Here is a 13,909-nt window from a genome sequence, read left to right on the forward strand (position 1 = left end):
AATAAATTACAATTTAAAAAAGACAAATATTTTATTTAAAAAAAATGCTCCTAAATGAAGTTTCAATAAATAATATTATTATATTTAATTTATTATATTAATATAAATTTTATAATTTTAGTTTAGTATAAATTTTAGAAACTATATGTTATAATTAAAAATTTAAAAATTTATCATATAATTAACTCATTTATTATTAAATTTTTTGTTAGGAGCTCTTATCTGTATTGAAATTCTTTTTATTATTTTTTTTACACAAAATTCTTTTTGTTGTTAGAAACAATCAAAACTTCATATTTTTGGTCTTGTCTCTGAGATTTTTTTTCATTTGAAGGTGAGTACAAGTCAATTTTTTATTACGAGTCTAACTTTTTTTATTTGTCCTGAGCTTTTAAAAAGTCGAGACCGACCATACTATTTATAAATATATTTTGTTATTATAAAAAATATTATTCACCGCATAAATACGATAAACAATATTTTAATATAAATATTGGTGTACAATTGTGGTGTAGGAATAACATTCCTCATCTTAACTATGTTTTATTTTTTCATAAAAAATGACAATGCGTTAATCAAATATATCTAAAGTACTCAATTTGAAATAATAACCATATTCGCTACACACATTGTAACCAAAATAAGTTTTTCTTTTATAAGCTTAACCAAATTAAGTTGATGAATCAGATTGTGCATGGAGCAATTCTTGCATGGACACCACCTTAAATCCACATTCTTAGGAACAACCAATTTTAATTAATTAAAATTTCTATGATTTGTTGTGTGTAAAACAATTTCTTAGGTATGTGTCCACCTAATAATTTTCCTTATGCATGTCAATGCCACCAATAATTGAGTATCATAATTCAAGTGCGCAAGTAAATCTATATACACTCAAATGGTATTAATTTACTATCATGGTATTATTAATACTAATGTTCGGCCTGCCACGTCTCGTCTATCCGTTTTTTAAAATGTACACATAAAAATATATATATTGTAATTTTTTTAAAAATTTAATTTAAATTAAAATTACCTGTGTATTTAAATTTGTGATATGTGTATTTAAATATAGTTTATAATCGAAAATTGAAGTCAATTTTCTTTTCAAACAATTAATTACTTTTAATTAGGTACAATATCTATCTATAAATTTCAAGTCTAACCTTCTGATTAAATTTTATAACTTTTCTTATTTCAAGGGTAAAAGAGACTAATTAATATTATGTTGTTACCATATTCATTTGACATTTAATTTTGCTGGCGTGTCATACATTATTTTTTATTTGATTTATTTGATATTTGGTTTATATTTGATTTGATTATTCAATTTTTTTTTTATATTTATTGATTATTCACGATTCATGCATGAAGAAGGAATTGGAATAGACTATTGGATAAACTAATTTGGTATATCATTCAATGCAGAATTTGAAAATACCCACAATTATTGCTCCACTACACTACGCGGTTAAATACATCTCATAAGAATTAGAATAGACTCTTTTGATATTCACATATCACAACTTCCCATATCCATTCTCCTACACGATTAAATGCATCTCATAGAAATTGAAATAGACTCTTTTGATATTCACGTATCACAACTTCCCATATCCATTCTCCACAATATATAGAACCATTCTAAACCCTTACTCTTTCACTCCCTCAATTTTCATTCTTCAGTGTGTCTTCATCTCCACATTTTCATTCTCTCATTCTTTGTGTCCACTTTAATAAAGTTTTTATAGTAGGTCTAAATATTAACATAATATATAAAGATTATATTATTTTTTGGATGTTTATTGGGAAGCAATCTTTGAGGAGAAATATTGGAAAGCAATTGGCTGCAATATCGCTATAGCAGCTGCAGAAATATAATCTCCATCCATTTATATTTTTTCTTATAGGAAGAATGTTAGGAATTATTGATATATAAACTCTATCCATTTATATTTTTTTATAGAAAATTATTTTATGTCGGTCACACTCTAATGTGAATAGAAAATCATGTATAAGTTATCACGAGTGTATACACCATTATTGTTTTATTTGCAAAAGAAATTATTTTTTTAAATTTATAAATGAGAATAAATTATTAATATATTTATAAACGGGAATAAGTCTATTGATATATTTATAATCTAATTTTTATTAAGATTTGGTAAAGTATTTTATTTTTAATATTTTATTATAGAATAGTTTTGAAAAAAACCATTATATATATCGTATCTTTATAAGAGTAATTAACTATTTCAATTAAATTAATTTTAAAAATTTAATAGACTCTTTACATTTAATTAATAAAAATAAACTATTTTTATAAATTTAATTGACTATTTAAATTTAATTAATAAAAATAAACTATTTTTAAAAATTTAATTGATTCTTTAAATTTAATTTGCATTTAAATAGCTATATAATATTGATATAATTTTAAATAGCATTTAAAAAGTATTTTAATAAAAAATTATATGATTTTGAATGTTATTGATAAATTTTTTAAAAATTGAAACTTTCCCTCATGTTTGTTATCATTGAATATGTGAATATACTTTCTATTTATAACGTATTCAATGGAATCTACGATACACAAAATACGCACTCATTAATTGTCACTATAAACTATAACTATAAATTACTACCTGATTTATTATTTATTCCAAAATAAATGATAAAAATAAATTTATTGATTAATTTGAAATTATATATATAAAGTGAACTATTGAAATCAATAAAATTTTGTATCATTTTTAAACAACTTTTATTTTAAAAATGAGTTTCTTATTAATAATTATTAAAAAATTATATTTTTCTAAGAAATATTAATAAGAATAATATTATTTTATTTTATTATTTTAGCAAAATTATGATTTGTTTAAAATTGAAAGTAAGTATTATTATAGTTTAAATAACATTTTGTTATTAAAAAATATTAAAAATCATGTATTTTTATAAAATATTAATAAAAATCACGTATTTTTAAGAAATATTAAACATAGAACTAAAGTATTTCGAAAAACTACTATTACTCTTCTTATCGCAAGTTATAACTTTTTTGATTCCAAGTTTAAACATTTAATTTATCATTCTAAAATTATAAGAATAAAAGTTATTTTTTAATTATTTAGATCCTTATTTGAGATAAAATATATTTTGAAATTACTTAGATTTTTATAGAAAGGTTAATAAAAATATTAACAAAACAAAACAAATTGAGATTTTGTAATATTTTAAAACTTATGAAATGACTAAAACTTATCAGAATATTTTCAAATTAACTTAATAATTGTAATCATGATAAAAAAATGTTAAATGGTAGTCATGAAAATTTAATGATAAATGACAATCATAAAAAATTAATGATAAAAAGTAAAAATATATTTCTATAAATGGACACACAGATTCAAGGTGCTTTCAAACGAAAATTACAATAATTTTATAGGTTGGAAGGAAAGTGAAAATTTTGATCATCCTCCGGTTTGGGAGCCGCCAGACAACAGGTGGTTAAAGTGTAAGAGATAACCGTGATACTACTAACAGGGACTGGTGTGTGAGAGATAACCATGGTAATTTTATCTTAGGAGGCACAACTTGTGATTTGGATCTTCTTTACGCTGTCGAAGCAGAGGCTTTGGCCTTGAAGGAGGCAATCCAAGGAGCTATAGCAAATCATTTGGATAAAGTTATATTTGAAAGTGATGCTCTAAGGGTGGTTCAAGCGATTTATTCAAACCATTGTGGAAATTCTGAATTTAGTGTGATCATCTTATCTATCCAAAGCTTGTTACAAATTTATTCCAATTTTGAGGTTAAGTTTATTAAGCGCCAAGCGAACATGGTTGCTCACTCGTTAGCAAAGGTGGTCAATTCTTGATCTAGGCGTAGTTCTTTTAATGTACCTCCTCCTTGTATTGAGCATATTTTGATTAATGAAATGTGTTAATTTTGTTTTGATAAAAAAAATAATTTTTTTGGTGTCAAAATACTTGATTTATCTAGAATATAAAAAGCTATATTATAATTTTAATCTCCAATTTTATATGATTTACGAAAGTAGTCTCTCTATTTTAAATTAAAAAAGTTTTGGTCATTCTCCCGTTTTTAATAGAAAATTAATGATATTTTTTTATTTTTTTGATTTTTATTTTTTAATTAAAATAGATTAGGTTATAGGTTTGATTTAAATCTGCATGTAGAATTTGCATGAGCATATTTTATATAGTTTATTATATTTTGACGGGGTATTGTCATACATTTTATGTTTGTAAAAAATATAAATATGATCTAATAAGAACGTTTTAGGTTTTTAATTTAACGGGAAGCTGTCGTAGATGTTGAACGTATCTATGAGATATTAGTGGTAGACGGTTCATTTGTACGATTTATTAGAAGTATTGAAAAATGAAATTTATGTTTTATAAATGATGTTCTTATAAACATGTAATATGAACTCAGACGAGACTCGTGCGATAGGAAGGGCGATAGGAAGGGTTTCTTACTAGTTTAAATATAAAATGGAGGGAGTAGTTATTTTTTAGTTTAAATATTCTTAATTTTAGATGACAAAAGAGAGAGGGCACTAAAATGTAAATCAATGATAATTATGTATCTCGTAAATTAAAATATAAATTTTAAAATATTTGTACGTATGATTTGCATTACCATTAAACTCGTTTTATGTATAAACATTTTTCATGCCAATTTTTTTTTTGACATAATTAATTCTTTTGAATAAATTTAAAGATTTAGAACTACTTTCACATTTTATCAAAATGAACAAGTAGAAGAGAAGCAGTTAGTAAATTCGTTTTTTTGAGTGATTTATATAGGGAATTTATACTTTAAAATACAAATTCTTATTCTTTCCCTACCAAAGAAAATCTCCAGAAAAAAGGTGTCTTTTTAGATGTGTCATGTTCTTTTTGCCATAATGTTCTTGAGTCTAGGGACCATCTGTCTCTGAATTGTGAGTTTGCTAAGCAAACTTTTTTCTCCTCCATCTTGAGTTACCCTTTGCCAACTGCAATTGGGGTCAATGATTGGTTGATAAGCTTATTTTCTTGTGGAGATATGCTTGGCATCCAATTGTTGTGCCCTACCAGCAAAAACAGTCGAATCCGGTTCGGGTGGCAGAGGAAGTGCTTGAGAGCGTTTTGGAATTCAATAAATGGAATCCTGTCAAGGGTGTTAAAAAGCAAGATACAATGCAGGTTGAGGAGAATAAGTAGAATTTTCATGTGCTGCAGGTGGAAGCGGGTGTGTTCGAAGATGAGATGGTGTCTCTTGGCTGCATTACTAGGGACCAAAACAAACATATTTCCTTTGCGGCTTGCAAAACAGAAGCGGCATCTGTGGAACCGGCGATGGCAGAAATGATGGCCATTAGGTGGAGCTTATTGTTGGCTCAAGAGCTGAAGTTTGAAAAGATAATCATTCAATCAGATGCTCTTGTAACAGTCGATTGTGTTCATTCGGTTTTGAAGCATGCAGTTCTTGAACCCATTGCTGCGAATTGCAGATTGCTGCGAATTGCAGATTGCTGCTTAGTAGTTTTAATGTTTCTTCTGTTATGTTTTTTAGAAGGTCTTTGAATAATCATGCCCACAACTTGGTTAGGTTGGGGAAATTGTACGGATTAGAACCTGGATAGGAGGGTACCTTTCGTCGGCGCCTCCCATATCTGTATCTGTCCTGCTTTCTTAATGAAATCTCTTTCCCATAAAAAAAAATTATATTGAAAGTTTGGAGAATTCTTAATCAGCTAGATTCTTATTGACCTGAACGTGACATGTTTTCTAAAGTCCGGCGATAATGCCCAGCATAAAAATGAATTATAATAAAAATCCATTCCAAATATCAACAACAAAATCCAAACCCCTCACTATACTGTAAGTTTGACAGATTAGCTTAATATATACTATCTTAATTTAAAATAATAGTTTTAATAAGTATATTACAATTGCAGTACTAACTAGGTTAGTATTGTGATTTGAGTTACCTGCCTATATAGTAGGGTGCTGCTCCAGTTCAAGATCATTTACTTATAAATGCGTTAATTTAAACTGTTTCATCTATAATTAACAATCAAGATGCAAAAGGCCAGTGCTTAAATATAACATGAAATTAAAAAACTGAACTATAGATAATAATCTTATAATACAACCTAGAGTCCAAGACCAAGTAGTCAGGAGTCACTCACTTTACTCATGTCTTGACTTTCCCTTTCCCTCCACGTCCTTTCCCACCACCACCGCGCTTTCCTAATGCTCTGTTTGCATCATGTTTCACTTGCATCGCTTCTGGTAAGGGAAGAATATGATCCACACATTTACGGAAGCTAAAGTCATCAGCTGATTCATCACCCCTAATGAGAAAAAAACACTTGCTTTTCCACGTAGGATGCTTGCGGACTTGGAAAGCACTTATTTCTCCAGCAATCTTTTCATTGGGCTCTGGATGACCTTTCCTAAGTAATTCCAGTAACATTGTGTGTTCATACTGCCATACAAAACAACCCAAAATCAATCTTAGTAACAAACAAATTTATACATTGAAAACATCACAGAGACAACATAATAAGATTGCCCCAATGATGAAAAGCCCAATTGACCTAATAACGTGGCATTTAATTTGCAAGCAAAGCAAACAGTTCAATTTTGACATGGAGATTATTCGAAACTAATGGCACATAAAACCATTTCATAAACAGACAAACCCATGTGTAAGACCGGCTATAATTCTTTGAAGGCGGCCCTGCAGCTCATTCTAGGATCTATTTGGATATACAACTTAAGTCATATGCATTTATCATACAAGTGTTTGGGTCTGTTTGGATTGCTTTATTTGAGTTTATCCAATGACATTAGTTATGTGAGATTACTTGGGAGAACTAATGACAATAGCTTACAACATTAATCAATTCATAAGTCAATTTTACCTTATTTTCATAAATTCTCGTAGATAGTTTAATAAAATAGCCTATAGCTTATTCGAAAGGATAAAGCTAACATGTGCCCTTGGGGCATATGTTAAGAAACCTAAATATAGTAAATTAGTGTTGGAAAACGTAATAAACACATTAATTATAAACTTTTTGTGAAAACAATGCACAATTTTTAAGAAAAAATTTCTACATTTAGTTCTTAACATGTGCCCTAAGGGCACATGTTAGCATGACCCTATTCGAAAACATTTTAACTTTATTTCATCTTTTACAGATTACTATGAAACCCCCTTATACTTGAGTGCTTATTATGATAAACACTTATGCAACAAGCTGCAAATAAGATGCTAATCCAAACAGAACCTATGTATAAGATATTTCTATTACTATAACAAATAAAATAAAATAAAGTCAAATAGTTTTCATGCAAGTTGTTATCGTAAGGTATCGTGAAGAGCTTAAGAAAATAAAGCCGAAAACAACTCACATACATGTCATATGCAGAGTAGTCAAAAGCGGCCAATAGAGGCGTTATCCCGCTATAGAGAAGCGAAGCAGAGGCCAGCTGCTATGGGAAGAGTCTTAGCGGTGAAGAACACTATAGCGGCTGCTATAGGGTAAATAGCGGGTAGCGAGGAGGGAGGAGCAGTTCCCGGCCTGGAACAGTCTTTGTCCCGCTATCTTTTTCCTCTATTAAAAACCGAAATCATCCCTTACATTTAAAACGTTTTAAGCATAATTTTGGGTTTTTCAATCAAATTTGAGTTGAGACTCAACCCTAACCTTCCTTCAATGACTTCAAATGAATCAGTCTGTACGTATCCCTAGTCCAAGGTCAATTGTTGGATAAATATAAGGACTAAAAGTTCATCTTTCAGCGATTTCAAGTAGGAAAAACCCCAATTCAGTGGAACTCTAAAAACAAAAGTTACATACCAAACATAGTCTTGAGAAATCAGTAATAAAAAATTCAATCCAATTATAATAAATCACATCCTAGGCACGCATTTGAAACCGCTTTGCACCAATTCTACTAGAGTCAGTTTCTTAATGTATGTATAGAATACAAAAATTGCATACACATTGTGAAATCAGTTAGATAGATGAAATAATAACCTTGTTAACATCAAGATTAAGACCCCAAGCATGCAGGAAAGTGTTGAAGTAATCGAATAACTCCAAAGAAGACCCGAAAGTTTTGTTACCCAATTTCACAGGACCGGATGGTTTCTTCTCTTCTTCCGCGTCAACCTTTTGCTTCTTGGATACAGTTTTTAAGTCATCCTCTCTGCCTCGCTTCTGAATGGTCTCGTCGGCGACGATTTCGGGTTCCGGTGAGGCGGTTTCTGCCATTTTTTCAGAATGTGAGAGTTCTTGTTCTAAGGTTCGACTGAAAAACTTCTTAATGGGAACTTTATTTTATGTTTTGGACCTATGGTTTAAGTTATTGGGCCTGTTGTTAGTTAATTTTAAAAATAATTGACAATTTCTTTGTAAACCTCCTATGCTATGGGGGGAACTCCTACCAAAAATCTTAAAATTTCGGACATGCATCTCTAAAGTTTTTTTTCTCCAAATTTTTCCAGAATTTTGAAGATGCATCTCCGAAAACACCATTTTTACATTTTTGGGTGTTTTCGGATATGCATCTGCGAAATATACAAAAATTGTCTTTTTTTTGTTTTGTTTTCTAAACAATGTTAGTTTCGTATTTTAAATTAAATGACAATGCTTGCAGTAAACAGTGCTTTATATAAACAAAATATAACATGCATATTTGAATAAAAAGCTAATATTATATATACAACTAATAATGTACGATAGTGTACTTAAATATCAAGAATTACAACCTGAATACAATAAAGTCAATAATGAAAAATAAACCAGAACCAGCTACTGAGTATGCCTAACCCTAACTCCCTGGGACCTCCTCTCCCTGGTATATTTCGTCGCACCGGCCGCGTCACCGACCATCCTCTCCACGATAGCAACTGCCTCTGAACCGTCCAAGCATCTCTATCTGATGGCATATCGGCAGGAGATCAGTGGCGTACTCTACCTCGTCCATGTGTCGATGCCAACTGTGTTGCCCGCTCGCGTCTAGCCAACTTTGTCTGGGTCTCTCTGCCCTGTCTAAGTTGTACGAGTTTCCTGCCATTTTCCTGAAAAATTGAAGTCCATAAGATGCGAAATAATCAACAAAATAAAAAAACATTACTGGCTTAATTTTTGAAGTACATTTCCGAAACTAGTTAAGGAGGTGTTTTAAAAAATGCACTTCCGAAATCCCCCTGCGAACTCCTTTTTTGCAGAACCTCCATACCTTGCCCTAGATGCTCCAAAATAAAATTTTTCCTATCTAACTATATCCCGTGACATATGATAACTTCAATGTATCACATTATACTAATTTCTAACACCGTAATATCAATTTCAATCCTATATTTCAAGTTTTGAAAACTTACAAATTTGAAGTGATGTTGGTGGTGCTTTAGAAGTGGTCTTTGAATTTTGGAGAGCAATTTCATGTTCTTTGAAGTAGCCTTTGTTGGTCGCTTCTGCAAATGCTTGAGAAATGTGGAAGGTTTGAAGTTTAGGGTAAAATCGAAATGGGGGAGGTTGTTTTGTTTAAACAGCAAAACGCGCGATATTTCGGAAATGCATATTCAAAATGTTGTTTTCGGAGATGTATTTCCAAAATAACTTTTTTTAAGTGAAAAAAGGTGTTTTCAGAGATGCACTTCCGAAATCAGTTTTTTTTTCACTTTGAAAATGCATTTCTAAAATATAGGGCATTTTTGGATTTTCGCCGCGGGTGACCAAGAAGGATGGAGGGTCTATAAAGAAATTGTCAAATAATTAACCATCATACCCCTTTTCCCTTTGAACTAAGAGGATTTCTTAAGGAGTTAAAAGGAGTTGGAATTTAAGCTAAAGGTTAATCATTTTAACCTTTATTATTTACATTAATCTTGTTTTAAATTTGAAAAAGGTTACGTTGTAGCAAGAAGTGTGTCTCTCGAATGTAGATGAACTCATTTGAAGATGTATTTTCGAAAACCGTTTGTGCTGATTTTCTAACAATTTGTTTTCTGTTTTGAATCTTTCTTAGTATTTTATGTTTTTGTTTTATTAGGTATGGTGTATCCTGATGCTATCCCTAAACCTATTGTATCTTAGGATGCTTCACCGGTAGTAGTGAAGGTGGTAGATTATAGGAACCATTTTAAAAATGAACAAGAGTATGAATTTTATGATCACATGTTGCAATGGATTTGTAGGTTTGGTGTTGTGATCGGAAGGTCCGATAATAGTTCGGATATAAGAAGTGAATTTGTGACATTGGCATGCAAAAGAGGTGGAAATTATAAACCTTCTCTCTATTATTTCAAACGAGAAGCTACCGATTCAAGAAAATATGTGTCCATTTAAGTTGTGTGGTTATCGGTTGACAGGTAATAAATGGAGATTTAATATGATTTTTGGTTTACATAACCATGATTTATGTGAAAAAGTAGTCGGTCATTCAATTGCATGTCGACTCTTGCCAGAGGAGAAGGGATGTGTTTTTGACATGACATTGAATTTGGTGCAACCCAAAAACATATTTGCAACCTTGATGCGTAAAAGATCCGGGAATATCGCAAATATCAAGCAAGTGTACAATGGGCGCTATCAATACAAATTAACACTTAGGGGGGATAGAACCGAAATGCCACACCTCTTGATAACAATTACATATCTAGGCACTGGAGATGCGAGGATGCAGTAACAGTAAGAGATATATTTTAGACTCATCTTGATTCCATCAAGTTGTTCAACACGTTTCCCACTGTACTCATAATTGATTCAACGTATAAGACCAACAAGTACAGGCTTCCAATATTGGAAATTATTGGTGTTACGTCTACTGAGAAGACTTATTCTATCGGTTTTGTATTTCCAGAGTGCTAAAAAGATGACAAATTTGCTTGGGCTTTAGAGATATGTCGGCCAATGTTGAAGGAACCAAGAAGAATTGTTGAAAGTCATTGTTAACGACCGTGATACCGCTTTGATAAATTCAGTTGTAAATGTATTTCCTACTTCTTATCCATTACTTTGTAGGTATCACATTACAATGAATGTGAGAAGTCCGGTTAAATCAGTGCGGTAGGGACAAAACAAATAGAGGTCGATGATGGAAAAAATGGTTGAGGAGGACATTATTGTGGAGAAATTATGGATGCATCGAATGTTATGATAAATGCTTCTACAAAAGAACTATATGTCGATGTTGTTATACATTTTAGGAAGGTGTGCGAGAAATATCATGCTTTATTGAAATATGTTGAAAGTACAAGTTTGGACCAAGTAAAAGAGAAGATTGTTTGTGCTTTGACCGATCAGGTTAGACACCTTGAAAATACAATAGTAAACCGAGTTGAGTCTGCTCATGCTTGTTTGAAATTGGTTGGGAAATAACAAGGGTAATTTGTGTGCGGATTAGGTTTCTATGATTTGTGTGCAAGGATATTATCTATGTTGGGTGATTTTCTAATCCACGGCATTTTGTTCAAGTTTATTTGAAACTCGAATGCCTTATACCATTTACATCACCAAAGTGGACAACTCATTATACAACTAAAGGCGAGACTTGGCGGGACCAATTTGTTGAAAGGATGTAAGAGTTCATCAAATTGAGCAAGATTGAAATAGATATAAATAAAAAAATTCAAAAGAGCTACCACCAATATTTGTAGATTTGGACGACGACAATTGTTTCGGTTTATTTTAGTAGTTATTTATCAATTTATTATAAGTGCCATTGTATTAATGTATGTCTAATATATACATTTTGAAGTTTGCCAAAGAAATTCGGGACCGATTACATGTTTTTGTCCTGTTCTGTTTATGTTTTGTTATGCCAAGGAAGGTTTCAGAAATATATCTCTGAGATAAAGGATGGTTCCAGAGATACATTTCCGGAATGTGTCTTAGTACAAGATAGGGTTTCTGAGGTCCATGTTTGTCTCCCACTACTATAAATATAGATCACTTGTCATATTGTTTCATATCAAACACAAAAAACTAGAATGAATATCATTTGGCATGTTGAAAAATTTCATTTTACAGACGATACACCATAAAGAGAATTTAAGATCTTTGAGAACATCCCTATTGAAGATCTGCAATACTCACTGCAGGAGCTTCTACCATAGGGCGATAATGGAAAAATTGTGAAGATCGAGTACCGCTCGCCATACGTTGATAAAGAAGGGAAGGTTGAGTTCAGCAATTTTTTTGTTGAATGCATGTGACTACCCTTTCATACAAGTATTTTTAAAAGTGAAAATAGGAGATACACTGACAGTGTAAAACAATATTTTTTTTGGTTTATCACCACCGGTTTAGTCTAGTTGGGGGTCAGTTCTGACATCAAATGGTTCCAGCCCCTCCCGATCACAATTGCAGGGAATCAAATCGTAGTTCTCTCTATCAAATTCAGCGTCAATCATCACTGAACCAACTAACGATTGATAGTGTAAAACAACATTGTCAACTAATAAATATCATGTATTATGTTAAATCATCTTTATATTTACAAATTATTTAGATGACATAACAAATTATTTAGATGACATAACATATTATTGATTTATTATCAAACGAAAGTGTACAGTTATCTCACTTCATGTTCATTAAGCTCTTTTTTAAAATATTTATATAATTTGACTAAATACATATTAATTTAAAGGGTTAAATATGTTTTTGGTCCCTATAAATAACCCAAAATCTTGTTTTAGTCTCTATAATATTTTCGTTCAAAGAATGATCCTCATAAAGTTTTCCGTCTCTAATTTTGGTCCCTGCCGTCACCTTTCATTAACGGAAGCTGATGTGGCACGTCACGTGGAAGACAGCTTGGCAAAAATCTTAAAACGCATTAGATTGAGGGGGTTTTAAACCTCCTCTAAATAAACCCAGAAAATTTTATCAAACACCTTAGATGCACCATTTAAGATTGCAAATTCATTAACAAATTCCATTAAAGCCTTCACAAATTCAAACCTGTAAACAATACAAACCGACTCTTAAAATGAAAGAAATGAATATAAGATACTATACATCAATGTCTTATGATATTTAACTTTGAACAATATCAAAGGAATGGCTAAAAGAAGTCAATGCTAGCAACCTTGCAATGGGCATTTTACCGTATGTTGACAACTTTGCTCACATTGGAGGATTTGCAACCGGACTTCTACTCGGTTTCATTTTACTTCCTCACCCTCAATGCGGTTGGTTAGAGCAGCGTAGTCTTCCTGCTGGTATTCGTCTCAAATCAAAATTCAAAGCTTACCAGTACATTCTTGGGATTGTGTCTCTAATTCTCTTGATTGTTGGGTAAGACTCTTTATATTATAGTTTCTGTCATGTACTGATGAATTTTTGTATGTTAAGCATCGAAATATTTATTTGTTTAAATGCAGATTTTCAATTGGATTGGTGATGTTGTTCAAAGAAGAGAATGGACATGATCATTGTCATTGGTGTCACTACCTAACATGTGTGCCAAGTGTATGGGAATGCAACAATTAGAATTAAACTGAGACAGTTTATTTATGATTTTAAGTAGGAATGTCTTTTCTTCTATGCATTTATATGTATTTATATGATTTTGGTGAATAATATTAAGATACCATTTATGTTGGTGAATAATATTTTTCATCTTTTGACATTTATGTTGTTTTACAGTTGCAAGCCTTCCCTGCAATGAGAGAGGCATTATTTTCGGACGTCCCCGATGCACAACTTGAAGGAAGTACTCAGTGTGGAAAGCTGATCTCAAAGGGTATAGATATGTTTGATTTTTGACGATATACTTGATGCACAACTTGGAATGCAAACCAGTTGGAGTTTGTAAACTACTGAAGAAAAAAAGTGTTATTTTCTTACATTGAGAACCAAATGATCAGTTAA

The 13,909-nt window shown here is 31.0% G+C and overlaps 2 protein-coding genes across 2 annotated transcripts; one reads left to right on the top strand and one right to left on the bottom strand.

The window, feature by feature from the left end:
• Positions 1-6,055: 6,055 nt before the first annotated feature.
• Positions 6,056-8,353, bottom strand: LOC131604817 (protein EMBRYO DEFECTIVE 514-like). The gene is made up of 2 exons (XM_058877235.1): positions 8,063-8,353; positions 6,056-6,501 (listed from the first exon to the last, which is right to left on the bottom strand). Exons 1-2 carry the CDS (start codon positions 8,297-8,299, stop codon positions 6,208-6,210), a joined length of 531 nt encoding a protein of 176 aa, XP_058733218.1. The 5' UTR covers positions 8,300-8,353; the 3' UTR covers positions 6,056-6,207.
• Positions 8,354-11,167: 2,814 nt separating this feature from the next.
• Positions 11,168-13,591, top strand: LOC131620022 (RHOMBOID-like protein 3). Its single transcript, XM_058891075.1, has 3 exons — positions 11,168-11,335; positions 13,095-13,333; positions 13,420-13,591. The coding sequence occupies exons 1-3, from the start codon at positions 11,168-11,170 to the stop codon at positions 13,526-13,528; spliced, it is 516 nt and encodes a 171-aa protein (XP_058747058.1). The 3' UTR covers positions 13,529-13,591.
• The last annotated feature ends 318 nt before the right edge of the window (positions 13,592-13,909 follow it).

Source organism: Vicia villosa, linkage group LG1 (genome assembly GCF_029867415.1).
Source record: "Vicia villosa cultivar HV-30 ecotype Madison, WI linkage group LG1, Vvil1.0, whole genome shotgun sequence".
In the NCBI taxonomy this organism is placed as follows: Eukaryota; Viridiplantae; Streptophyta; class Magnoliopsida; order Fabales; family Fabaceae; genus Vicia; species Vicia villosa.